Source organism: Triticum aestivum, chromosome 2A (genome assembly GCF_018294505.1).
Source record: "Triticum aestivum cultivar Chinese Spring chromosome 2A, IWGSC CS RefSeq v2.1, whole genome shotgun sequence".
Lineage (NCBI taxonomy): Eukaryota > Viridiplantae > Streptophyta > Magnoliopsida > Poales > Poaceae > Triticum > Triticum aestivum.
In genome coordinates this window covers 171367679-171395430 of record NC_057797.1, presented here as the reverse complement: position 1 = coordinate 171395430, position 27752 = coordinate 171367679, and the positions used below count along the sequence as shown (strand labels likewise).

The following is a 27752-nucleotide window of genomic DNA, read 5'->3' as shown; positions in this document are numbered from 1 at the left end:
GATCAGCAGCAGATCAGAGGAGACCGATGGGTTGAGATGGCAAACGACGGGTGGACGAGCGTGATCTCCGGCGACACGGACGGAGCGGCTCAAACGAGGAAAACACGCACCAGCGAACGGGCGGACGACGACCGAATCGGCGGTCGGCGGCAGCGCAATCCGGCACCCGGGTAGGGACCCGAACGGGCAGCCACGCGAAAGAGACGGTGACGGGCTCCTGGGAAAACCAGCCAGTGGGCTGAGGCGGAACGAAGCAGCACCGGCCGAAACGCTCACGCGCTGAATCGGCCAGCGGTGGGTTGGGTCGAGCGAGCGCTCATGCTCGAGGACCAGAGAGTCCCGCCGGGACGAGTAGCAGCCCGGGGATTGAATCCAGCCGGAGGTGGCGGGATCTGGCCACCGGCGGAGGAGATCCAGCGAGGAACGCGGATGATGGCGAAATCCGGCGGGGGCGGCGACGATCAAATTGAAGAGGAGCAGCGGACGAAGTCGAATCCAAGACGAACAGCAGCGGGGTGGTTCGGCTGAAACGCGGGCGACCTGAGGCGTCGCGGGTGGCACGAGTGGACAGCAGGGTTGACCTGCAGTGGAGGCGCAGAAGAGCAGCGCCGGCACACGAGGAGATAGCACAGCCGTGAATTGTGATTGGATCACACGAGTTGCGTGTGCGAAAAAAAACCTTAGCTCATGATACCATGTTAGGAGAAGAAGCAACTTGTATTATTAGGAGGCCAAAGCCAACATATGTATACACATACATAAGGATGCCAAAAGGCTACAAAAGGATGCCAAGAGACTAGAATGCAAAAGGCCAAAAGACATCACTAATATAACTCTAACACAAACAACAACAGAGCTGAAACCCGTGAGATCTTGCAACCAGCTCATGGTTCTCGCACGTGGATCATGCACCCTTGTCCATGACTAGTTCTTTGATGATATTTCAATCCTTCGGATCTCTTTTTACGGACTCCTCCCATGTGAAGTTTAGTCTATCCCGACCTTACATGACATTAGCAACACACTTTAGGCGTCTGCTATGCACTGGAGTTTCTGGAGGCCTGCTTTGTATATGACCAAACCATCTCAGATGATATTGGACAAGCTTCTCTTCAGTTGGTCCTACCCCAACTCTATCCTGGCTATATATCATCATTACTGACTCGATCCTTCCTTGTATGGCCACACATCCATCTCAACAGCCAACACTCCGTGCCATACAACATTACAAGTCGAATCACCGTCCTACAAAACCCGTCTTTTAGTTTTTTGGCATTCCCTTGCAAGTCGAATTGTATGTATACATAATGGAATTGAAACAACTCAAATGAAAATAAGTTTGCTGTGGTAAGATGGGAAATGTTCAGCCTGACAAATTTACTATCCACACTTTTCTCACAGAAAGCCACATTTTTAATAGGTGATAAATTTTAGACAAAGCGCAGAAGAAGAAACTGAACCCGCTGATGAGTACGCAAATCCTTGAGATAGTGCCACTACGGAAGGAAAAAAATAGTGATGATAATAAACTGAGGCAACACTCGCCTATTTCAGCAGCTTTCCTTGCTGAAACTTTTGCTGCATTGAGATCATTTATGGTTCCCTCTTTGATTCCTGATGCAGAATTATACAGAACTTTGTTTAGGGTCAAGAAGTCCATAGTGTGGCAGTATGTTCAGCAACAACAAATTTTCAGAATTAATTAAAAAAAGGAAAGAGAAAAACAACAACCAACCTCCTGAGGTATCCATTTTGATGTGTTGTGCATTTTCAACATCTCAATTCTCGACCAAGAAAATCGAATAAGGCTCTCCTCTTCTCCCTTGTTTCTAACTCAGGTTCTGCACACAGATGCTTCTCTAATTTCCTTGCCACCTCTCTTCTATAGAGCCTCCTCTTTTTTTTTCCCTCCAAACAGTTCAGGAGGGCTGCATGTTACCACAAGGCCATCTCTCAAGTGTCGTTGATCTCATTCTACAAGACAAGTAAAATTTTCAGTTTGAGCGAGAGCTCAGAGGTACTCCCTCCGTTCTGAATTACTTGTCTTGGATTTGTCTAGATACGAATGTATCTAGACTCATTTTAGTGCTAGATACCTCCGTATCTAGACAAATTTAAGACAAGTAATTCGGAACGGAGGGAGTACTTGAGTTGACAATATATACTGGAACACTGGATCATACCCCAAGTGCTTCATGGATAAACAGTTACCCTTCGGACGTGATTGATCTTCTTAAGATAATCATTGCATTCATTTGTTTTTTCTTTATTCTGAAGCTTCTTTGTGAGATCTTTGGAAACTCCTCGCAGATATAATTTTTCTAGAGTTCTAAGATGCTCAATGCCATCAGGGAGGGCCTTCAGCTCTGGACAATCTGTGAGAGATAGGTGAACAAGGCTTTGCAATGCACTTTCTTCTACTACAACATCATTGAGCTGAGGTGCATCTGAGATTGATAGCAGTCGCAGTTTTGGAAATGTCATGGCATTGAAGTGCAGCCTCTTCCCTTCATAGGCCTTATCAAGCCAAAGTGCACGTAGACCATGTAACACCAGCAGGCATGAAAATGAGTCTTCATCAAGTTTGGAGAAGGCTAAGGCCAACAAGGTAATGTTTTCATGGTCTGAGAAGGACGAGACAATCTGAGGCATCCGTTTCCTATCTAGTTGCCCTCCTATTTCAAGCTTCGAGAGCGTAGGGGGTAAGCAGAGCTCTTCCAGTTCCAGTGTTTCTTTCTCGTTTATAGCCATAATTGCAAGACTAACAAGATGGGTCATATTCATGATAGCATTGCACAAATCAACACACTGTTCTCTCTGCACTTTGGTGATGGACAAAGTTCTCAACTCTGTCAAAGCACCAAGATGACACAAAGTCTCTGAGCTTGCCTCAACAAGTTGCAAGGCTTGCAAGTCTGTCAAGTGCCTTATTCCATTAGGCACCTGGATTCCAGTCCAGGCAACAACTCCTTTAATATTTGTCTTTGGATCAGTAGCAACATATAGATATCTCAACTTCCTAAGTGTCACCACACTCTCCGGCAAACTCAACAGCTTAGCATTGTAAGCATCCAAAACTTCCAATTTCTGTAGTCTTCCAACTGTTTTCGGAATATCCTCAACCTCGGTATCTCTAAGACCCAGAAACCGCAGATTAAACATGTTGAAAATCTCATTTGGTAGCCTCCTAATTTTGGAACCTTGTAGATCTAAAGTTGATAGCAACTTGAAAGATTTCAAGAAAGGCTTCAGTGAATCAATTGTCAGACCATTGTCAAAAACATAGATTGAACGGAGCTGAACTTCACTTGAAAGAGTCAACTGCTCAATATTGGGGCTTTGGATTGATAGGCGGCGTGTATTTTCTGCTGAAGAACTCACTGAGCCATCATGAACTCTACAGAACCTTTCCTCATTTGATTTAGCCAGAGCAAGAAGGCGAATGATATCATGCATTCGGCAACTCCGCACACGTCCACTTTCATTCCTCTCCACTACCTGCAATAGGCTTCGATTTACAAGTTCATACAAATAGCCCTCTGCCACTTCCTCCATTGTTTTGTGCTCTGTTTCCCTGATGAATCCTGCTGTCACCCAATGTCTAATCAGTCTTTTCCTTTTGATCAAATAATCCTCTGGAAATACAATACAATGAAGAAAGCAGTTCTTCAAAATATATGGAAGATCCCCCAAACTGACCATTAGAACTATGTTAACATCAAGAATCGCATTGTTTGTCAACTGCACTTCTAATTCCTTGTACAATTTTTCCCATTCAGAATGAGTTTGGCTTTTGCAGGACAGTAAACGACCTATGCATGCAATAGCAATGGGCAAGCCATTACACTTGTCCACAAATCTTTGTGCCAAAAACTGTAGCTCCTCCGGACATATTCTGTTTTCATTTTTCCAAAACGCCTCTTTACAGAACAATTCCCATGAGTGGTGCGCTTCTAGTGGTTTCAATTCAACCATGCAATTTCCAGTAGCCAGCAACGCTACATCATGGATTCTTGACGTGATTACAAACCGGCTGGTGCTGTTAGTAGGGAAAGCATCTCTTATTTTGAACCAGATATCAATACCCCAGACATCATCTAGAACCAGAAGATACTTCTTGCCACGCAGGAAATCACGGATGATCTCAACTAGGCTTCTCTTTTCCATGTCAACAATATCAACGCGAAGTTCACCCTTCAAGTCGCTCTTCTGTAACTCCCTGATAATCTGCTTTAACAAGTCCTGAACCTGGTATGCTTTTGAGACAGTTACCCATGCAGCACAGTCGAAGTCAATCTTCAAAGTGTTGTAAACATGGGCAACCAAAGTGGTCTTGCCTACTCCTCCCATCCCCCATACTGTGCTAATTACATTCTCCTGTTGGAAATCACTTGTCAACCAATTAATCAGCAGATTCTTACTCTCATCAATGCCGACAAGATTTTCTTCTATTGGGAAGTATGAAGTCTGATCTGTAGATCTGCAATGAGCATCACTGTTTCTAGCTTCGATTGCAATTCCTCTCATGTCATACCGGGCCTTTCTCCTATCAACATTCTCTAATTTCAGTTTGATGTCTCTCAATTTCAGTGACAGACGGCGCCAGGTACTGATTCTCTTAAACTGCCGCTTGATCTTCACAGAAAAGCCACCATGTTTGTCCTCTAACTTGTAGGTGAACTCGTCAACAACATCCTCGATCTCGAAAGCAAGGCCTCGTATCTTGTTGATGAAGCTGGCAGTGGTATTGTCAGTATCCTTGAACCTCTCGGCTTCTTGTAGAAACGACTGCATGCTCTCCAGCTCCTCCTTGATATCACGGATCTGACCAAACAGCCTGGCAATAGAAGAAGCTTTAGCTTGACGGCATAGCTTCCCTGTACCAACCTTGATTGCTTCTATGGCCAAGGCTGAGCCAAGCTTCAGAATCAGCATGCCGACAACCCCCTCTGCCATGGTACTATGGATTTTCACTGGTTGGCTTCTTTCAAGGGTGAAAATGTCCTAAGCCAGAAAGATCAAAGGCAAACAAGCAAGAAGGAGATGAGAGCCAATACAATATCTTGGATGAATCTACCAGAAAGATTGAAATAAAGAATCAGTCAGACTGAAGATATGTAGATAGGCCCCAAGGAAGTGCATTGCAAGGGAAGCATTAGCAAGTACTCCCTCCGTCCCAAAATAAGTGTCTTTTTAGTACAAAGTTGTACTAAGCTTGAGACATTTATTTTGGGACGGAGGGAGTACATGATTCATAAGTATGTTTGCACATACAGCCCACTGATCAACAAAGTCACCTTAGCTCATAGTTCAATTTTTTTATAGTACCACGGAAGCTAATAAATTGTAAGTGATATTTCATTGGCCAGTTTTTCTGATAACCCAAAAGGTTCACTAGCCTAAAAACTTAAGATTGCGGAACTCACCAATCTGAACTTACTCGGTGTTTTGTTTACTCTCGGCACAAAAAAGCGCTGAAGGTAAATTATGTTCATGTAGCTTTTCATGTCATTTTTTAGTATCTACTATTAGGATTAGTTTGCATGATGCTACTGCGAGTGCTCGAGTGCATCTGCAAAGCACATTAATTCACTAACTTGGACAAGAAAAGGCTGTGATAAAGTCTTGTTGGTGCAGAAAGAAAAGACATTCTTCCAATTTGAGTGTACTACATATTTCTCATTGATAACTTATCTAGGACGTACTAGTGTCAAAAACGATCTTATATTAGGGGACGGAGGGAGTATAAATATATAAGAGCACTCCAATGGGGCGACCCATTTCGTCCGCCCGCGTCCGTTTGGGTCGGCGCGGACAAAAGTGGCGGCCCAACGCGCCGACCCAAACGGACGCGCGTCCGTTTTTCATCCGCGGGCGACCCATTCCAGGCCCAATTTTGAGCCGGATTTGCATCGGCGCGGACACGAGACGGACGCGCGCGCGCCTACTCCTCTCCCCGGGCCCGCCTGTCGGTGGCAGCCACCACCATTTCCCCCCATTTTCCCCAAAAACGCTCCCGCCCGCGCGCGCCCCCGCCCCCCAACCAGCCATGGAGGACGCCATCGACCTCGACCTCGACGCCGCCGCCGGCCTCGCCTCCCTCGCCTCGTCCGGCGCCGTCGCCCCCTCCGGGAAAGGCAAGCCTCGTGCCCCGCGCAAGACCGCCGCGGCGACCAAGCCGAAGAAGGCGCTGACGCCCGAACAGCGGGCAAGGGAGTCGGCCAAGAGGAAGGGCCGGAGGCACGCCGCGGACGCGAGGGATGAGGCCGCTGCGCAGGCCGCCGCCGCCGCCGCGCAGCAGGAGTTCACCAACGCCCGCGTCGCCGCGGCAATGAGGCAGGCGCTCTGCATGCTTGGGGTAAACCCTAGCCAGCACAACCTCGCCCAAGCCGCCGTCGCCGCGGCCAGCACCGGCTCGTCGGCGTTTCCTCGGATGGTGATGCCCGACTCACCCCGCGCATCGGCTTGCAACCCGGTCCCCGGCTTCCACGTCTACCCGCAGGCCTCCCGCCTCTCCGGGGAGTGCTCACCCGACGTGAGCGTGGTCGCGCCTTCCACGCCCGCGCCCGCGCCCATCGACCTCAACGCCACCCCGGTGGTCGGTGGCTCGTCGTCCGGCGGCACGAGGAAACGCGCGCGACAGACGCCGGCCGGCGGTCTCCTGGACGCCCGTAACCTGTTCGAGGAAATGTCGTCCGCCGTCGACGAGGACTACATGCAACACCTCATCTTCGAGGGTGGTGCGCCGGGCGCTGGCTACGATCCCGAGGAGACGCAAAGCCAGGACGGCCGCGGGGCGTTCACGCCGGCCGCTGGCTATGATCCCGATCAGGCGGCCTTCATGCGTGATCAGGTCGGCATCGACCTGGACGGCTTCCCCCTCGACCACGAGTTCCCGGACGACTATGGGCTAGAGGAAGAGGACGAGTGCGACATCGAAGTGGAGCCTTTGTTCGAGGACGAGCTCGCCAACCAACCGCCGGTCCTAAGCCGAAGCGCAAGAGCAAGCACACGAAGGTGTACACAACTGCCGAGGACAAGCTTCTTTGTGAGTGTTGGCGAGACATTGGACAAGACCCAAAGACGGGCGCCGAGCAAAAGCATTCAACCTTTTGGACTCGTATGCACCGCGAGTTTCATGAGCACAAGAAGTTTCCACCTTACCAATTTGTGAGCACGTGCGGGTGGGTCTTCATTTCCAAGCGGTGGAGGGTGATCCGACAAGAGTGCAACAAGTTTTGCGCCACCCTTGAGAGTGTCAAGGCCCGCCCCGTGAGCGGCATCGGCGTGCAAGACATGGTATGATAGCAAGCAAGCCGCCCTCTTTTGTGCCATCAAGATCATCCTTTTACGTCTTCATTTTGCTATCACTTGCCCATATGCTTGCATGGAAACATTTTATAGGCATTTCAAGCTTTGGAGGCATTCAAGGTTCAACACAATGGCAAGTGCTTCAACCTCTCCCATTGCTATCGGGTCATCAAGGACGAAGAGAAGTTCAAGGCACAATATGCCGCGCTCAAGGCACGTGGGGGGAAGGGCGCCGTGGAGGATGTTGGGGAGGGCGAGCCGGCACGGCCGCGGGGGAAGACCAACTCCAAGAAGGAGGACAAGCGAGATGCGGCCACCAACGCCTTGATCGCAAGCGTGGACGGCATGATGAATAAGAAGGACTCAAGAGAGGAGGAGCGCCGGCGTTTCAAGGCGGAGCAAATGGATGCTTTCATGGAGATCCAAAGGAGGAGGCTTGATCTTGACGCCGAGAAGCAAGCCAAGATGTTCGAGCTCGAGGCGGAGAAGCAAGCCAAGATGCTAGAGATCGAGGCCGCCAACGCCAAGACAAAGGCGAAAGAAGTGGCTCTTGCAAGCATGATGACCGGGGTGGAGATCATGAAGGTGGATCTCAACGCCTTGTCGCCAAGGAAGAGGCCGTGGTTCGAGAAGATGCAGGCCGACATGCTCAAGTTCGACGACGAGTGATCTATGGCGTCGAGGGGCCATCTTTTTTGTATGCCGGTAGGTGTGCCGGCATGACCACGGGAGCCGCGATGGCGTGGTCGAACTCAAGTCCCACCATTTTTTGTGTGCTGGCATGTGTGCCGGCCGGCTGGCGAGTGCGCCAGCATGAACTGTGGTGTTTTCTGAAGCCGGCATTGTATGCCGGCGCTGGCATGGTGCCGGCATGAGACATGGCCGCTGGCATGATCGGCCGCGGGCCTTTTTTATTTAAAAGTTGAATGCGGACATGAAATGGGTCGGCGCGTTGGGCGCATTGCCGACCCAAATGCAAAACTGGACGGACGGCGGGCGGGCGGCCGACCCAAACGGACAAAAAGCGGACAAATGCGCCGTCCGTTTGGGTCGCCCCATTGGAGTTGCTCTAAGCTCCTATGCTGTGCAGAAAGAAGTACCACCGATCCATACTGTTTCTAAGCTTCTGCCAGACCGAATTTTATCCACGAGATGGCATACGCAGGCTCATTTGGTAGCTGGTACAAACAAACCCGCGGTCAGTAAGTAGATGCAACAGGGGGCAGTCAGATGACACAGGTTATGTAGGCCGGTTTCATTTTAGGATCTAAAGTCTGATTGGTAAGGATAACACGAGGAACGAATCTGATCCTCTTTTGGTGAGGGAATTAGCTAATCATGCAAATGCAGGGGGTGTCTGAAAATTTCCTTCGTTCTTGCAGTACAGCTTACTGCAAGCGACTATAAAATCGGCAGGTAGCTAGCTAGCACTAGCAGCAGATCCAAACCGGACTACGGAAGCGAGAAAAATATGTATTCCTAGACTAGACTAGATAAAAAGACGGGGTGAGCATGGTAAGATCTTATAGGCGACGAATCTAAAAACTCACCCAGCGAAATTCCAGGTCTGGGAACCGCTCCGCTGCGGCGGCGAGGAGGAGGGCTCCGGGGTTCGGCGCGCAGAGGGAGTGATCAAACGGGGAAGAAGCAGCGAGTCTTCGTTTTGCTTGTGTGCTGGAATATCAACCACTCATCTTTGGACCGCGTAAGCGTCATCCCAGACGGGAGACGGCCGACAAGAGAATCAAGCGCGTTTGCTGAGATTAGACGGCCGTCAACTGTTGGCCTCGTAACCCGATTAGTTTTCCTTCCTTTCAAACGCTGCCATTCCTCCTCAGCATCTTTGCTTATGCCATCTGGCTTCAGAAAAAGGGCCGGCTATATGTAAGTGGTCTGAAAATTTTGTTTTGGTTAAGTCAATTTTCTGGGCTATAAGGTTAAGAACCAATGGATGTCCGTCTTTCTTCTTCCTCCAACCATTCCTCCTCTCGCAATATCAACTTACCAAAATTGCAAATTCGGTCAACTTGCATGTAGTTATTGTAAACAAGAATTTGCTCAAGGCAGTTGTTTACAGTGGTAGGGAAGACGACATTCTCTTAGTCGCTTGAATGACTTTGAATATTTACTGTTGAATGAAACCAATCCGATGGTAGAGATGTGACACATTCGAGTATTATTAGCCAATGGATATCTTTATCACTACCAAGATTCTATCACATGTACAATTTGAAAGATTTGGTTCGTCAGAAAATGTTATGGCAGAAAATTTTCAGATGACCTAAAACCTTCTCTCTCTCTCTCTCCTGCCTTTTTTTTCTGGATGCCCTATTTTGCATCAACTGTTGGAGATGCTCTAGTACACACTGTCGTGTTTATGGTCAAAGGGCAAGCAAAGCACAAATCCAAGTGCAAAAGTCCTCCAGGGCGACAAGTTATGCCAGCACACTATAGAAGTGTCAATCAGACATAATAGATGTTCATGAGCCACAAGATGATCATAACAACCCACTTCTACAGTTTTTAATGCAAAACTGACAGTCAAATTTCCACATGCAAGGATAAAAGAGCCAATGAACTGTGTACTACATAACAGGCACTTCAGATCTTGGGTGCTGCCACACTCACATCCAGAGTTCCCTACAGGCCGAGGCCAACAGTCCGGCCATCTCTCCGGCGCAGGCCTGCTACGTAGAGTTTCTCCAGGTCGGTGTCGAGCTCCTCCTGTTTCTTGACTTCCACTGGACCCTCCCCCTTGTTGACGGCCTTGTTCTCTTGAACCGAGGCAGAGGCATTGCTCTTCACACCCTACAATAGGCCATAGCCACCAAGGCACCCTCAGGCTCTAAGAAAGTGTTAGTGCATCACAGAGTAATTGTTGTTGCTCAGCTGAATTCAGGTCAGAATTTTATAATAAAATTATACATCTTCAAGGAATTACCATGAGTTTGTTGAATTTCTCTTGGCGTTCCCGATCAGAAAACAGATTCGAATCCCAGTGAGTGCTTGTCTGAGGCATTAGAATGAAGGTAAAAAATATGAAGCCAAAGTATGGTAATGCAGGAATAATGGAAGGAAAGAGGCAAAATAACAAATAGATGCTATCCATGATATACCTCTGTAGGGTTACTCTTTTTATTGCCCCAAAGCAGCTTTTTCTTCTGGTCAAGGGATAACCGCCCGGTTCCAACCCCAAATCCTAGAATGTTCTTCTTCACTGCAATTGAGCATGTAAGGAGGGGTCAATCATGCAAAACATTGCATAGCTCTGATCTGTCATGGAAGAGATTAACATCGTAGTCATACAATTGGACCATCATGGAACCAAAATTCTTGTGCTATCAGGGAGAAGTTCAGTCCAACAAATATACTATACCCATCGCACAAAGCCGCATCTTTAATAGGTGCCTCCATCAAATTTTAGAAAAAAACACAGAAGAAACTAAAGCAGCTAATGAGGACATAAATCCTTGAGATAATGCAACGATGGAAGAAAAAAATATTGACAACAAACTGAGGCAACTCACCTGATTCAGCAGCTTTCATTGCTACAACTTTTGCAGCGTTCAGATCATTCATGGTTTCGTCTTTATTTCCTGATGCAGAATTAACCAAAATTTTGTTTAAGGTCAAGAAGTCCATAATCTCATCTTAATAATAGAATAGTGCAGCGGTGTGTTCAGAATTAATAACAAGGAAAACAAAAATATATATTAACCAACCTCCTGAGGTATCCATTTCCATGTGCTGTGCATTTTCAACACCTGGACCAACAGAACTGAATAAGCTTCTTCTCTTCTCCCTAGTTTCTAGCTCAGGTTCTGCTGCACAGCTGCTTTTCTCAATTTCCTTGCCGCTTCTCTTCTTTAGAGCATCCTCCTGCTTGAACTTCTCCTTGTTTTTACTTTCCTTTTCTTCTGGATGCCTTCTGGTAGAGTTGGTTTCCTTTCTTAAATCAGCATCTTTGTCATACTCTGTGCCATCATGTCTAGGGTATTCACGTGGGGGCCCATGTTTTTCCTGATTCTTAGTCCTCTGCTCTCCCTTGACAGATTTGCCGCCATACTTGCTGTCAACATTTCTCCAATCACCATGTGATCTATCAGATGTGTCATCACGCTTTGAAGGATAATAGTAAGTGTCAGCCCTTGATTCCCGATCTGACCGAGAAGTTCTAGAATGGCTCCTGTCATTATCATCAGCTCGCTTATTATGATACCTCCTATAATCATCATGCCTCCTGGATTCACGAGGTGCTCCATAGGAATGCCTATCAGAATGCCTACCAAATTCATGACCTCTGCCTGGTCTGGCATGGTTAGAGTCATTCTGTAGAGCTGAGTTGTCTTTCCTTCCATTCTCACTCCCCTTAGAGTGGCCATCCTTGATTTCCACTGGACTGCGGCTCCTCCCACGTTTGGTGTCCATCCTGCACTCAGCAGCATCTATCAATTAAACAGCAATTCAACAGTTCAATAACATGCAGAATTAAATTGTTCTCCATTTATCATTACACAACACTATTAACACCTCCAGAATGTATATAATGCACTCCTAGGGGATACTGGGTGCATACTGTATGCACCAAAGGCTAGGGTGCAATCACCATGCACTGAAACTAATAAAAGTCACAACATATAGATTTTATTTATGCTAGATGTACTTCATGGACTACTTATGAATAAAATTTCAAGCACACCGCGAAAAAGTGAAAAATCCGATAACTTGATTTCTTACAAATGCTAGAATTTTCTTATTTGTTACTCTTAATACATAATAGTTGGAATTTCAAATGTTAATGGTAGAAGAGGAAAATCGGAAGTACATCTTTAGATTTTATCCCAGATTTTACAAGGATGGCAACTGCATCCTAAGCCTTTAGATTATACAATAGGGCCCTGGGGATACCTTCTAGTGAAGACTCAAAGTTAAAAAATTATTACATCCATCCGGCCTCACACTTCACTTACAAAGTTCAGTTGATTTGCCAGGGTTTTAGATGTCTGTGAAACAAGTGATGAGTATCTCAAATGGATTCCAAAAGGAATAACTAGGTGCTGCCTCTTCTACTTTCAATGAAAATAGATTCGGCATTGTACTCCCTCAAATTCTTCTTCCTCAAACGAAGTGGACTAGTCCAAGTTGGGGGATTTTTTAAGAAGGCAGGGGTACTGCTGATTCATTTCAGAGGACAATAATAATTGTTACAGAGAACAAATAAGCACCTGGAGCCCCAGGTGAGAGAAAAAAAGGATCAAAGAAGATTACTCGCAAACCAAGGGCTCATCGCCATGCACAGTTCCATCCCAAATAAAGGATCAAAGAAGATTACTCGCAAACCAAGGGCTCATCGCCATGCACAGTTCCATCCCAAATAAAGCTAAGCCACGCAGCAAGGATAATCATGCTTGATCTTCTCGACTAGCTGAGCTTCAGAGCAGGTGGTCTGGTCAAAGATACGCCTGCACCTCTCCTTCCAAATATGCCAGCAAACAAACGCAACATTTTGAATATGAAGCCAGTCAAGCGAGTTCAAGACAAATTCCCACCAGGCTGCAGCAGAGGGGTCTGGCTGCTCAGACCATATCGGACCAGACACTTTTCGTGATCGGGGCAGTCGACGATGAGGTGCACAGGCATTTCAGGCTCCAAGTTGGGGAATCAAGTAAAGAAGGAAGCAAAATAGTGCTGAAGTACAGAGTTATGTGCTTGGGCAGATGAGAGTCCAATAACAAAGGATAGGGGACTCGCCCTAGTGTAACAGCCAGCATGTTCTCATCCCAGAGGTGGAAGAGGCTACGAGGCTTACCAAGAGCTTTGATTATTCATCGATTGATCCAAACAAGATGCAGGCAGCACAGCTGCAGCCATTTAGAATGGACTTAGGTGAACAAAACTCTCCCTATCTTAAACTTTACCACACTATTCTTTCTGATTCCAACTCTTCCATTTTTTTTAACTTGACTGCTACTGCAGGCTTGATAGACTGCCACTGCGCCAAATCTAACAATGTAGTGATGTGGATAAATAAAAATTGGAATCCTATCCTAGTGAAGAGAATGGGATGGCTAGAAGTTATTAGAATTTACAACAAGGAGACAACGCCAATATCTAATCTCATATACTAAGTTGCTAATGAGTTGGATTTGCTAGGGGAGAGACGGTAGTACCTTGGGTAGTATATGTCTGATTTGAGCTCAAGCCAACCGCACCAAACATTTAGTACCACTATTTTGGCTAAAGTTTTGGTTGCCCATTTTTTGGCTAATGTTGGCAAGAAAAATGGACTAGAGTTGGCTATGGAGAACGAGCATGCCAAAATTTTGGCAGCCATCCAAGCAAAAGCCAAGATTTTGGTCATAACCAAAAATTACTAAGGCTGCTTTTGGTGATTAACCAAACAGAATACTCAGGGACTCTGGGTCACAATAGCTGAGAGCTTAACAGGACTTCAGGAAAGCCTTAAAAAACAGTTGATTGCTGAGTAAGTAGCTCAGTTAGTAATATTTGTCGGGTTAGCTGCATTGGGTGGTTTCCCTAGAATATTCAGGTTATGTGACTGCACTGGCTGCTAAAAATGGTCTGCAAATTATGGGTGCCCAATGTAGTAAATTCCCCACATGATCAGTCTGGAGGACCAATACTGTATACTACAGCATTTGGTTTGTCACGGAACATTGCATCCACTTCTCGACATTTTGTTGTCAGAGGAATTCATCCCAAGGGGAATTGCCGCCAAACGTAATTCACCAGAAGAAATCGGTGCGGAAGTGCTCAAAACCCAACAACGCAGGCGTCAGGCTAACAACATCGTACCGGAAAACAGGCCGGCGAAAGGCAGCAGCTACTCACCCAAATACAACCCTCGCTAGCTCGCGGTTGCGCAGCGTGCTTGGATGCTTGGGGCGGCGGCGGGGCGGTGGTCGAAGCCAACCGGTGGTTCGCGACGCGGTGAGGCGGAGGCCGGGTACCGCGGTGGCTATGGCTGGGACCGCCCGCGGCTAGGGTTGGCTACGGTGGGGTGGGTCGATCGCGTCGCCCTTTGCGTTTGGGAGATTTTGGAAGACGGGGTGCGCTTTGCGTCTGGTTTTTTGCGGCTTTTCTGAGCGAACTGGACCGGCCCATTCAGTTGTTGTACTGCGCTGTTCTTTTTTCGTTTCCTTTTCTTCAATTTTTTTTTGCTTTTCATATATTCACGAACTTACTAAAAAAATGTTCCCAATAATAAAAATGATCGGTATTTCCAAATATGTTCTCAAAACTCAAAAAATATTCATGATTTCTAAAATTGTTCAAAAAATTATACATTATTCAGATTTGAAAAAATGTTCTCAAAATTAAAAAACAAAACTATTTGAAAGTTTTAAATATTCAAACAATATTCTTTGTTTCCTTTTCCCAGAAATTAAAAATTATTAAGAATATCAAAATTTATTTGAAGTTTTCAATAAATGTTCAAAAAATCAAAAAAAATGTAAGTTTTAAAAAATGTATTTTTAAAAACGCATTCACTATTTCAAAATTACTCACATTTTTTTTAAAATGTACACTTTCTCAAAAAAATGAAATTTCAAAAAGTATCATAGAATCAAATTTTGTTCAGACAATGGGAACAAAAGGTTACAAAATTTGTGTCAGGTGCCGTTGCAGGCTATGGGGTTGTTCAACATGTTGGACAACTGAGGCAACAACACGAGCCTGATCCTCATGCGCCCTTCCTTAGTTCCTCTCTCCTCTGACAGGTGCCTCGCGCGGATCCACTACACCGGTGGCAGGCGGCTGAGGACGAGTAGCTCGTGCTCTGGCACGCATACAAGCTACTCGAGAAAATGTCTGAAGAAAAAATAGTCTTAAGGGAGAAGAGGGTTGACGTTGATGACTGAGTCCCACCTGTAATAACGACAAATATAATGGTCAAAGTTAATGGAGTTGACATTTTGTGCCACCCTGGGTTGGGCAGGCCTGTCATAATCCAGCTTTTTTCTAGTAACGCCTGTCATAATCCGGCTTAAACAACCCGAACCGGTAACTAACAAGAGTTGGTAGTTTTTAGCCAAAAATTAGAACCCATTTGATAGTTCTGCACGAAAAATTGTAAAGTGGTAGTCCAGTTGGACGAGTGTTTTTTTTTTGTTAAATACTCAGCTTTTGAGTGCCCTCATTACGAGCGAGAAAGAAAAACCTGATGCTTTCCTGGATCGCTGAAGATGCAGAACCGAACAAAAATGCTTCGGAATGTGGTGAAAATAAAGACTGCTTTGGTGTTGAGGTGTTTCCCTTTTGGTTGTCATTTTGTTGTTGTGGACATTTAGCCCTAGACTTCCTTTTCGTTTATGTTTGTTTCTGCTGAGGTAGTACCCGCTGACCTCCGCGTGGGATGTGAAGAACGACAAAATGGAGCCAGGGCTGGGTGCCTTTTTCTTCAAAATTAACAAATCATATCAATGAGAATCTGAAATGACTCATCAAACATTGGTATACATTCATGCTCATGCCAGATATTACATGGTTCGCCAACAGGTAAGGATTTTACATGAGGAATCAAACATCTCCTATAACAAGACAAGCATGACAACATACAGTATGCTCAGGAGTGCACTTACATGTAATTGGAGTTTCAACTTCCAGAAATTTTGCAGCGAGGCGACTTCCAGAAAATCGTGTCATAATTTGACAGAAAGGAGAACTGCTATGAACCAGGATTTGACATATTGATTGAATGAGCGGTGAGAAGTTGGATGATTTCCATTTCATTTATTTCAGAAGTATTTGTACAATAATTGCGCTCTAAAGCAGGGGCAAGATGATGCTTCCTGGCAAATGTACTTGTATGGTAGCTGTAATCTAATCTGATGGGTGGGTATACAACTGTCCATCCATGGGAATTGTGGAGCCTGAGATCTTACTGAATCTGGCAGCCCTTGGTCTCTAGAGGGAACAGGGCGCAGGCAACTGCTGCAAGAAAGAGTACAAGATCGAAGACAAACACAGCTTCTTTCTGATGACAGCTCTCTAACAATCCTACAGCTATGAGTGGGGCAATCATGCCACCTATCCGGCCAAGAGAAGTCGCGACTCCCACTCCGGTGTTTCGACATGATGAAGGGTAGATCTGGACAAGAGTAATATGCAAGGAATAAGTGTTTGCCAGTTGTGTTCTACATTGCACATTTCTATGTATTTCTGACTAGTGAGTGCTAACTGTGTCAGATTAGCGCCAGAACGCATCATGACTCATGATCACTTAAAGTGAAGTACTATTGACCTATTTCTAATGTTATGGAGATGCGTCACTACATTGCAGCTTTTTATGTTGAAATGGATGCGGAGTTGTTCTCATTACCGGAGTTCTTTATCCTTCTTGGTACTGTATCACATAGTCCAAATATAATCAATATAGGAGAAGATTTAACAAATATAAAGATACGATGGAAAGTCATGGGGAATATGAAAATTGGTTGCAACTATTTCGTGTCATTATATCTTTAAAAAAATGAGAAACTTGTACTTGGCTACTAGCTAAATTATGTCCCTTGTTTGCTCGTAGACAGTGACATTGCAATTTCAATTTTCAAGCATGGATTACCAGTTGGTGATCACATAAGTTAACATATCATCATATACAATGATACTACAGATATATGTACTAACCTCAGGGCCGTAAATATAGAGAACAGCATAACTTCCTGTGATACAAGTCCGGGCACTGAATAGAAGGACGGTTGCTAAACCTTCTTCTAGAGGTGCAGCAAGTGGTGCGACGGAAAGAAGGCACAGAAAAGCAAACGCTCCCATTGACAGTTTGCGACCAACTTTATCAACCAATAGAGCCGCCAAAATCAGACCAGGAAATTCTGTCATGGAATAAACCAAAGCTTTAGCTATTTAATTAACAAATCTTATTGATTTAGGAAATGGTATTGTTCCAGTAATCCTGAAACCAGTTTTTAATCCAAACATTCAGAGATTAAACAGGTATAGGACGAAGACATTTCCAAATCAAGAGCAATACTCTATCTCCCACCCCCTCGAATATCTACTATTTTTTAGATTACTCATTGATATCTAATTGTATGAGGGCAGGCCTGGCGCAGTGGTGAAGTCCTCCCCACTTGTGCCAAGAGGTCCTGGGTTCGAACCAGCCTCTCTGCATTGCACTTTGCAGGGGTAAGACTAGGTTCCTATAATCCCTCCCCAGACCCCACCTTGTGTGGGAGCTTCTATGCACTGGGTCTGTCCTTATTGATATCTAATTGTATACACTTGTCTGTGCATGCAAATGAGCTGTGACAGCAAGGTCTATGATCACATTTGTTAACCAAACTCGGTGAATCAATGGTAGAAATAGATAGATAAAAAAATGAATACAAGATTTAAGATAATAATTGGCTATTTGTCAGAAGCTTTTTACGCACTTACCTGCAATACTTGTCACCAGGACATCTCTGTAGAGTCTGGCATCATTTTGCTGCCACAAATGCATTCCAACAGGTCCACATCTCCTTGGACCATTGCTTAGTTCCGATGTTAGCAATACTATACCATAGTAAGCAAAACAAAATGCAAAGTAGACAAACCAAAGAAGAAGTGTAGATCTAATCAGGCTTCGTGACACAAGTGTACGGAATGCATTAATAGATCTGGATATAGAGGAGCTCATGCAAACGTCAGTTGCAGCACTATCTTGTGAAAGAATCAGTGGTACTATTGTCTCCGCACCAACAACATCATCAGACCTTCTTTGTGGGGCAACTATTAAGATGCCAGAGGGCAGGGCCATGTTGTTCATTATTGATATTCTCTCCAAAATAAATTGAGCATCAGCTGTTCTACCTCTTGAGCAGAGGTACCGTGGTGATTCAGGCGTTATACCGTAGAAAATAAGCAGAATGAAACATGGTGTGGAAGACAACGCTATCAACCACCTCCATCCAAGTACTGGCATGATAGCCTGCAATAAGCATAGATGTCTTGAGTAGTTCCAATTTCCAACCATATTTGTGTCTCCTCTGGTTAAAGTGCTGATTCTTAATGATGGGAAATAACTTTTAACTAACAGAGAAAATACATGGAAAACATTCTGAAGTGTACTATACGGCACATTAAACATTACTGTTAAGATCCAGGAGGCTAGGATTACTATTAAACAAGTCACCCTTTTACTGTTAAATAGTTATTCTCTAGGATACTTTCCTGCTTATAATATTAAAAGAATAAAACCTAGAATAACACTAATAAATAGTGTAGACTGACAAATATGTGAAATTGTAAATTGACAGCAAACTGATAATTGGGCACTAAAGGGCAGGGAAATTAAAAAAAATACCCATGCAATAAGAGCCTGAAGGATTGTTCCAAAACTCCAGGTACAATGGAAGACAACCACCCAAGTACCCCTGTTTGCAGCAGGAACAAACTCTAGGAACCAAGTACCAAGAACATGACCAGCACCCAATCCCATACCGACAATAAAGCGGAGGGTTAATAGGCACATGTAGTTAGGTGACAAAGCACTGAGAAAACCAAATATGCCAGTGACAACCGCGGTGAATAGAAAACCAATCCTGACGATGAAAAGAATAAAATAAAACAATCTGTTAAATTTGTTTTGGGGAATCAAATACAGACATTATGAAGTGCAACATGAATCTTCAGTTCCTTTTTTCCCTCAATAATTCAAGATGAACTTCAGTATCATTTGTACTTAGCTACACTTCTTCAAGAAAGAAGCTTGCTTTGCTTCACAGAATAAATTCACCATAATATTCCCCTAAAGTTTACTTCGTATAGATGATGCATATGTATGCATTGTTTTTATTACCACAGGTGGGAGTTTGCATTCAGGGGGATAAGTTATTCTGATTTGGTTAATCCCGCAGAAACAAAAAATATCTCCGGAAATTTGTCGCTCTGACTGACAAAAGCCAATTGGTAGTTCATGATATATACTGAATAAACCAAAAAATGTTTGTCAGATTGTTTAGTATCATGCATCTGAGTTACTGTACATGGCATGTTATAAATAGTACTGGTGAATATATCCCCCCCCCCCCCTTAATTCAGCAGGAAAAATGTACTATGGGGTAGCATCTACAGATAAATTTTTTTGTTTGTTCACTGATTTCAATCTGTATATTTGAAATATCCAAAACACCATATATTTGTGAACAGAGGGGGTATGTAATTTAGCCACAACCCACGGGCATTTTATGGCCTTGAAAGATTTGCAAGATCCAGGTTTGCTGGCTTGGACCATTCAATTCGAATTTAGAAGAGGGCAGATACTACAATTACTTATCAAGAGCCAAAGCACGCCCGACCTTCTGCCATATGAGTCTGAGATGACGCCCCCGAGGCAACCCCCGATGATCATCCCGGCGAAGACGACGCTGGTGATGAGCCCCTCCTGCTGGCCCGAGATTCCCCACTCGTCCTTCACGGATGGGCCGACGAAGGACAGCATCATGATCTCCATGGCCTCCGCGGTCCAGCCCACGCCGGCGTAGGCCAGCACCAGCGCCTGGAACCTCCCGAAGCCCACCTGGGACAGCGCGTCGTCCGTCGTGTAGTAGCCGCACTCCCCGCCCCTAGCCTCGCCTCCCGCCATTCCCTTCCAAAGAAACCGGCAGGGCGGTGCGCGGCCGTAGACTGGCGGGAGATTTCGGCGCAAGCGCCGCCGCGCCGGTGGGGGAAGAGGCGCGACTCGCTGGGGGCAGGGGAGGTTGGGTACGGACTATGGAGCCGTAGGTGAAGGGCGCCCAGTGCTGTCAGCCCATCATTTGTGTCTGGCGATGGGAAGGGCGTTGACTCCGAACGGCTGCCAACAGAATGGCCACGGAAACGGACAAGTAAAAGCATTCAAACAATTCTGAATTCCCTTTGTGATAAACATTGATAAATATCTCACACGCGGCACAATTTTTGTGACAAACATTGATGAGTATCTCACATGCGACACAATTTCGTGATGAAATGATATTCATGGAGGTATTGAGCAAAAACAATAAAATTGATGCTCCAAAAATGCCGTTTTATCACGAATTTTTGCACACAGATAAACACATCCATCAATGTTTATCACAAAATAATTCAGAATTTTTTAAATTTTTTACATTTTTTGAATTTTACTATTCATCCGGGTTCACGTGAGTTTGGAATTAGAAGAGCGCTTTCTCATAGAAATATATAAAAATAGAATAACAGCAAAGCTGGAAAAATTCTCACATTAAGAGCATCTACAACCAGACCCCCGCTCCCATCCGCGTGGACAGCCCGGACACTGCTCGGATCTAGAAACGCCGCCTAATCGGACTCCTCGGAACCAGCTGATATGTCTCGGCTATCTGGCGCCTCTCACATTCAGTTCATATGTGGGGCGGATATGGGGCGACTCGGAAAGCCAGGGCACGTCTGCCACATTGGACCGATCCATCTCGACCCTACAAAATCCCATCACTATCCCCATCTCGAACAAGACCCTAGCCATGTATCTCACTCCATTCTACTTTCAGTCTACTCCGCTGTAACGCCCTCGATGCGGCTATATCTCCCATGTGTCGAAGCACGACTTAGAGGCATAACCGCATTGAAAGCAATGTCGTAAGTGAGGTAATTTTCACAACAACCCATGTAATACATGAGGGAAAGAGATACATAGTTGGCTTACAATCGCCACTTCACACAATACATGAATAAAGCATTACATCATCCAGATACACACAAGGTCCGACTACGGAACCAAAATAAAAGAAGACTACCCCAAATGCTACACAGATCCCCGATCGTCCCAACTGGGCTCCACTACTGATCGACTGAAATGAAACAACACAAAGGACAAGATCTTCATCGAGCTCCTCCTGAGCTCAGCTGCGTCACCTGCACGATATCATCGGCACCTGCAAACTAGTTTTGGAAGTATCTGTGAGTCACGGGGACTCAGCAATCTCACACCCTCGCGATCAAGAATATTTAAGCTTATAGGTAGGGTAAAAGGTATGAGATGGAGCTGCAGCAAGCGACTAGCATATATGGTGGCTAACATACGCAAATGAGAGCGAGAAGAGAGGGCAAAACACGTTCAAGAAATCTATGATCAAGAAGTGATCCTAGAACAACCTACGTCAAACATAACTCCAACACCGTGTTCACTTCCTGGACTCCGCTGAGAAGAGATCATCATGGTTACACACGCGATTGATGCATTTTAATTAAGATCAACTTCAGGTTTTCTACGACCGGACATTAACAAATTCCCATCTGCCCATAACCACGGGCACGGCTTTCGAAAGTTCAAATCCCTGCAGGGGTGTCCCAACTTAGCCCATCACAAGCTCTCACGATCAATGAAGGATATTCCTTCTCCCAAGACAATCCGATCAGACTCGGCATCCCGGTTACAAGACATCCTCGACAATGGTAAAACAAGTCCAGCAAGACCACCCAGATGTGCCAACAAATCCCGATAGGAGCTGCACATATCTCGTTCTCAAGGCACACCGGATGAGCAAGACGTCGGATGGGCCAGCTCAGAGTTGCCCCTGGTAGCTCCGGACATCGCTCAGTTTGGGCCAACACTTAGACAAACACTGGCCCGGGGGGGTTAAAATAAAGATGACCCTTGGGCTAGCCTAACCCAAGGGAAAAAGAGGCTAGGTGGCGAATGGTAAAACCAAGGTTGGGCCTTGCTGGAGGAGTTTTATTCAAGGCGAACTGTCAAGGGGTTCCCATTATAACCCAACCGTGTAAGGAACACAAAATCCGGGAACATAACACCGATATGACGGAAACTAGGGCGGCAAGAGTGGAACAAAACACCAGGCATAAGGCCGAGCCTTCCACCCTTTACCAAGTACATAGATGCATTAATTAAATAAGAGATAGTGTGATATCCCAACAAAATATCCATGTTCCAACAAGGAACAAACTCCAATCTTCACCTGCAACTAACAACGCTATAAGAGGGGCTGAGCAAAGCGGTAACATAGCCAAACAACGGTTTGCTAGGACAAGGTGAGTTAGAGGCTTGGCTTAGCAATATGAGAGGCATGATAAGCAAGTGGTAGGTATCGCAGCATAGGCATAGCAAAAGAGCGAGCAACTAGCAAGCAAAGATAGAAGTGATTTTGAGGGTATGGTCATCTTGCCTGAAATTCCGCAAGGAAGAAGAACGAGTCCATGAAGAAGACAAACGAACGTAGTCGAACGGTTCCTCACAAACGCGACGTTATCGGAACCAACCCGAAGAAGCAACACCAGAAAGAAGCACACAACATAGTAAACAACCAACACATGAACATGGCATGATATGCGGGATGCGGTATGCGATGCATATGCATGATTTGGAAAGGAACGATTGAACCTGGCCTCAACTTGGAAATCCAAGAGTGCCACTGGAAAGGGGAGTTGATTTCGGTTGAAATCGATATAAAGATCACTGGAATCGGATGCATGGTTTGGAAATGGCAAGCAAAACAAATATGGCACCGGTCTGCGATAAACAGCAAGTAGCCTTCTAAATGCATCAAGACCAACAAGCTACAGCACTCTAACATAGCAACAAAATACATGGCAGGGATCCACTCATGATGCTTGACAAAAGATGAACACTGAGCTATGGCTAATTCACTCAATAGCAAGCTCAAACAGGCATGGCAAAAATGCAAAAGATAACAGGTTTCAGACTTAGTGAAATTAACAGCAAGTCAGAAATTTATCATCAGGAAGCAATCTTTAGAGCATGAAAACTACATGCTACAGGAACATATCATGGCAAGGCAAGGCATGACATGAAGCTACTCAAAGCATATAACAAAAGTCCCTTAGTGACCATGAGCCAAAAAGGATCAGAGAATACAATTGCAAGCATGTGAACATAGCAAAAACATAAACAGATTCAGGCTTAGTGAAAAACTGGAGCATGGCAAAACAGATAACAAGTAGGCATGTTTACGAGCTCGATGCACTCACTACGAGGCATTGCATGATAAACTAAGCATACACCCAGCAAATTGACATGGCATAGAAGCTATACATGGCAAGAACAACAACAAAGCATGCATGGATCAACAACTAAAAGCTCGGCAAAATCGCTAAACACGTTAACAATCTGCAAGGAACATTTTATAGCAAAAGTAGAGCTCGGTTGACTCAAGCTAGGTTACTCCATAATTGCAAACAAAGACATGGATGGATAGAGCACCACAATATCTACAAAACATCCTTACTGATCATCCTCAAAAGAGGCACGGATCACTAGGAAACAACATGAACATATAGCATAAAAAACAATAACAGGACAAGGACTTGGTGAAATTCCAAGTCCCTGAAATCAGCATCATTGAGTAAGCTACTTTGCATGCTTGTGCTAGTCACCACAAAGATCACAAAAATACATGGAATACACCCCTGTAAAGATGGCATGGCATATTTCAAAACACATGTAGAGCTCAGGATCATAGCATGCACACATTAATCATGGCAAAAATGACAAAAGTGCATTTGCTGAAACAGATCTGACATAATCATCACATGGCCCTCTTACAACGACATTTCGGGCACCAAGATGAGCTCAAATGAAAATGATGCAATGAGATGAAATGATGTACTCGTCGAGTCGAACATTTTGATATACTACGCGCACGAATCGGAGCCACGGATGCAGAGTTATGATATGATGAAGTTAGCTAAAAGTTACTGGGGCTTGGTGGAAAAATTACCCTTCGGGTCTAGGGTTGACTTTGGCACGGAAGTCGAGGCAGGACTGGATCTCGTCGGAGAGCTTGCCGGAGAGCGGGGAGACGACCGAAGAAGAGGGATCCGGCGAGGGGGCGCCTGGATCCGGCAAGGAGGAAGACGGGGAGGCCGGATCCGGCGAGTGACGGCGAGGTTCGCGGTGGCGGGAGCATTTGGCGGCGGAGATCGGCTCGAGGCGGCGGCGTGCACGCGAAAGCCGAGGCTGGCGGGAGGCGGCGGCGCAGTCGAGGCGAGGCGGCGGCCGGCGGCGAGCGAGCGGGGCGGCGCCGGCGAGCACAGGCGGCGGGGCGCGCGGACGGGCGGCGGGCGCGGCGCTGGGCCCGTGGGGCCGGACGCGGGCCTGGCGGGCCGCGGGGCGGATGGGGGCTGAGGTGGCGGCGCACTATTGGAGGAGGGAGGCGGCGGAGGCGACGTGGCGCCTCATGATTGGTCGGGGCGACGTGGCCGGAGGCGGTGGACGCGTCCGGCGGCGGAGTGGACATGTCGGGTGGCGCGCGGAGGAGGAGGTTAGGGTTTCATCTGCGCGAAAAATTCGGGAGGCACACATATTTATAGGTAGAGGGAACTAGGAGAGTCCAAATGAGGTGCGGTTTTCGGCCACGCGATCGTGATCGAATGACCGAGATGATGGAGGGGGTTAAGGTGGGTTTTGGGCCACTTTGGAGGGGTGTTAGGCTGCAACACACACGAGGCCTTTTCGGTCCCTCGGTTAACCGTTGGAGTATCAAACGAAGTCCAAATAGCACGAAACTTGACAGGCGGTCTACCAGTAGTAAATCAAGGCCGCAAGACAACTCTCGGTCCAATCCGAAAACGTTTAACATCCGTACATGAAAAGAGGTAGAAAGGGACACCGGGTGACATAGGAGCGCCGGATTGCAAAACGGACAACGGGGAAAATGCTCGGATGCATGAGACGAACACGTATGCAAATGAAATGCACATGATGACATGATATGGAAAGCATGACACGCAAGCAATGACAAGGCAACAACAGCGAATAACTGGAAGACACCTGGCACATCGGTCACGGGGCGTTACATTCGCCCCTCCTCATTCTCTCCAATCATCTCATGCGTGGCTAACAACGGGTCTAAGACCAGTCGGTCCGGATTCATCAGCTAGGAGTTCGTCGCCTGCTCGGACGAGGAGGAGAAAACCCTCCAAGTCGCGGCACGCCGCTCCCTGGAGGATACCGGAGCGCCGTGGATCCGCCAGTCAAGCGCCTTCACCACCACTCCGGTTGGGATCTAGCGGTGGCGGTGCTTCCAGCGAAAGCTCACGCTGTATGTCCACTTTGTCACGGCAGCTGACGAGTGCGGCTAGGCGGGTCCCCGATAGAAGGTTCCAGCACCCGGGCTCAACGTATCCCCGACATTGGGTCCTTGTCCCAGCAACGTCGGCCTCGGATTCTAAGGCCAATGGCAGCAATGCTTAAGGCCCCAGATGCCCCAGATGTGAAAGGTGCAAAGATGTGTTTGTGGTCGAGGCACAATGTGCCCGTGACATGGAGAGGGTGCATCATGCCGCAAAGCCTCACATGACGCGGAAAAGAAGGCCGAGGCCCGAGGAGGATTCCCATGCCTGATCCTAGCGAAGCGGCAAGTTGGGTTTGCCCATGGCCTCGCAACCTCCCCCGAAAAGGGGATGAGATGCCTAGTGCCACTTCTAACACATCCAGCTCCGGCCTCAAGCATATCAGGATCGACTCCTATTGCGTCTTCAATCTCTACTTCCATGATAACGAGGGCAAGGGAAGCCATAGGTGACGAACTTCCCCTATCTATATAGTCTTTAATCATGAAGAAACAATAGAACATGCCATCATTTTGGTAGTCTCGTGGTATGTATGAACTCCTCTGTGCAATGTCCGGACTATGTTTTTTTCGAAAAGGGGGTATCCCCGAGCTCTGCATCAGAACGATGCATACAACCATATTATTGATAAGCAAAGGGTTCAACAAAAGTCTTCATGTCTCAAGAAAGAAAAGACGCTCATAGAAAGCATAGGCAAAATAACAGGATAGCTACAACCGGCAGGCAAAAAGATAAGATAGGAAACTAAACATCTATCATATTACATGACCGCCATCGAAGCCGGTTGAAGATATCTCGTGCTACCGTCTCCCATCGGTTAGGTCCAGTAACCAAATATCATGTGCTACCGTCTCTATCCTTTTCATAAGAAGCCTTGAGAGTTTCATGAAAAGGTAACCTAATATGTTATTGTTGCTTCTCTTCGAAATTCAGATTGCCCCGGAAGATCTGAGTAAAGCTCTCAACTAGAGAGCTTGCTCTGTTTATAGTCTCTATTTCAGTCTGTCTCAACCCCGAAAATCCGAGCTCTCCCAGACCCCAGATCTCTAAGTTGAACACGAGAACAATGAACTGCTCTTTGCATGGTTTGGAATTGAAACCGGTTGCGGAATTCCAGTACTCCAAACTAAATCCGAAGTGTACAGGTACATCGTAGAGTGAAGGTAACCGTTGGATTTTGGGGACTTATATAAGCCGCCTCTTCTTCCCAACAACACATGGCCATTTGTATATGAGCTCTAACCACTATTGTTGACTTTCAGAGCTCGAGTACTCCTCCCAAACTACCCAAGTTTTAATCTTTATGTGGGGAAAGAAAGAGGAGACCTGCTTCATCGAGTTTGTTAATCTTGGAGTTGTGGGGACTCATAGATGATTGGAGTCGCTCAGAGGCTTCGTGATGTGCAAAATCTGTGGAAAAGTTTGTGGAGGTTAGATGCCACCTCAAGACCTACCTCTTAGTAGTTGATCCAAGCTTTGGTTGGCGGGGCTCAAGGAGACGAAGGCGAGACACTCGGTGTCGTTGGGGAACTTAGTGCCCACACCACTCCGACAAAGATTAAAGTCCCCTCAAGGACTTACTTTAGGATACATCACCATGCATCTGGATATTTTGTTCCCAAGCTTTATTACTTGCTTGGTGTGTTACTAGCTTGCTTACCATGTTTTATCTTGTTACGAGTGTTGTGCTTCATGTCATATTGGTTGATTCAGTTAGTTGCATCTTAGAGAACTTAGAATTCTACGATCCTTAAACCAACTAGGAAAGTTAAAAATGTAGTCGCCTATTCACTCTCCTCTAGTCGACATCTTTCATCTGTCACTTACTTATTATTGTTCTTTACTTTATGTGGTACAATGAACGGTGTGAGTTGGTAGATTGTTTGCGAGGTGATGACGGGTTTGACAAGTGTAGTATGCCCCGCCGTCGTGAAATTCTTTTTGATGTAGGTAACTAGCTTAGACGCTATTCTGTCATCTAGAGGCTGAAAGTCGACCCTTTTGAGATGCCACACCGAGAGTGGAAGGCAAGGTATTTCATAGGAAAGGAGGTGCACATGGCCGGCAAATTTTGGAAATGTCATCCAAGTTGAAGTGGTCGCAACAGGCAAGGAAACTGAGCTCATATGGAAGTTGATAGGCAATCCTGTCACCTCCCTGAAGCAATGCAAGATATTAGTAAGGTTGATCCCGAAACCGCCACATTGTCTGTGTAAATTGAGGTACTAACAATAATGTTGTGGCCCCTGATATTGTGAAGAAGTCCGTGTCGTGTTGCAAAGTCAATGATGTGCTGCAACAACTTTGTGGTGATGACAGATAAAAGCAGCGAGAGGGGTCGGGGTCACCTTGCCAAAGGCCACGACCATGGT

General features: G+C 46.1%; 3 protein-coding genes across 4 annotated transcripts; all 3 read right to left on the bottom strand.

Annotated features, from left to right (window-relative positions):
- Positions 1–701: 701 nt before the first annotated feature.
- On the bottom strand, positions 702–9190 carry LOC123188191 (disease resistance protein RPM1). 2 transcript variants are annotated; one of them, XR_006494362.1, is made up of 4 exons: positions 8862–9189; positions 2184–5004; positions 1736–1974; positions 702–1614 (listed from the first exon to the last, which is right to left on the bottom strand). XR_006494362.1 is itself a non-coding variant. In XM_044600228.1 (3 exons), the coding sequence occupies exon 2, from the start codon at positions 4954–4956 to the stop codon at positions 2194–2196; it is 2763 nt and encodes a 920-aa protein (XP_044456163.1). In that variant the 5' UTR covers positions 4957–5004; positions 8862–9190; the 3' UTR covers positions 1735–1974; positions 2184–2193. The 2 variants fall into 2 exon arrangements, 1 of the variants encoding a protein (XP_044456163.1); XM_044600228.1 differs by lacking the exon at positions 702–1614 and having other exon boundaries at positions 1735–1974; positions 8862–9190.
- Positions 9191–9721: 531 nt separating this feature from the next.
- Positions 9722–14398, bottom strand: LOC123188190 (uncharacterized protein DDB_G0286299). Its single transcript, XM_044600227.1, has 6 exons — positions 14164–14398; positions 11034–11740; positions 10839–10907; positions 10428–10528; positions 10253–10321; positions 9722–10119 (listed from the first exon to the last, which is right to left on the bottom strand). The coding sequence occupies exons 2-6, from the start codon at positions 11737–11739 to the stop codon at positions 9952–9954; spliced, it is 1113 nt and encodes a 370-aa protein (XP_044456162.1). The 5' UTR covers position 11740; positions 14164–14398; the 3' UTR covers positions 9722–9951.
- Positions 14399–16026: 1628 nt separating this feature from the next.
- On the bottom strand, positions 16027–20114 carry LOC123188189 (organic cation/carnitine transporter 7). Its single transcript, XM_044600226.1, has 5 exons — positions 19632–20114; positions 18638–18875; positions 17731–18262; positions 16963–17165; positions 16027–16423 (listed from the first exon to the last, which is right to left on the bottom strand). The coding sequence occupies exons 1-5, from the start codon at positions 19916–19918 to the stop codon at positions 16214–16216; spliced, it is 1470 nt and encodes a 489-aa protein (XP_044456161.1). The 5' UTR covers positions 19919–20114; the 3' UTR covers positions 16027–16213.
- Between the last annotated feature and the right edge of the window lie 7638 nt (positions 20115–27752).

What these genes read in the sequence shown, in the direction of transcription:
- LOC123188190 (XM_044600227.1), bottom strand. Translation starts at nt 11,739, where the DNA reads ATGGACACCAAACGTGGGAGGAGCCGCAGTCCAGTGGAAATCAAGGAT. An exon ending in AATGAAAGCTGCTGAATCAG is followed by an intron (nt 10,529 to 10,838) that starts GTGAGTTGCCTC and finishes GCTCAATTGCAG; the next exon opens with TGAAGAAGAACATTCTAGGA. An exon ending in AGAAATTCAACAAACTCATG is followed by an intron (nt 10,120 to 10,252) that starts GTAATTCCTTGA and finishes GGCCTATTGTAG; the next exon opens with GGTGTGAAGAGCAATGCCTC.
- LOC123188191 (XM_044600228.1), bottom strand. Translation starts at nt 4,956, where the DNA reads ATGGCAGAGGGGGTTGTCGGCATGCTGATTCTGAAGCTTGGCTCAGCC.
- LOC123188189 (XM_044600226.1), bottom strand. Translation starts at nt 19,918, where the DNA reads ATGGCGGGAGGCGAGGCTAGGGGCGGGGAGTGCGGCTACTACACGACG. An exon ending in TCAGACTCATATGGCAGAAG is followed by an intron (nt 18,876 to 19,631) that starts GTCGGGCGTGCT and finishes TTTCATCGTCAG; the next exon opens with GATTGGTTTTCTATTCACCG. An exon ending in TTCAGGCTCTTATTGCATGG is followed by an intron (nt 18,263 to 18,637) that starts GTATTTTTTTTA and finishes TGCTTATTGCAG; the next exon opens with GCTATCATGCCAGTACTTGG.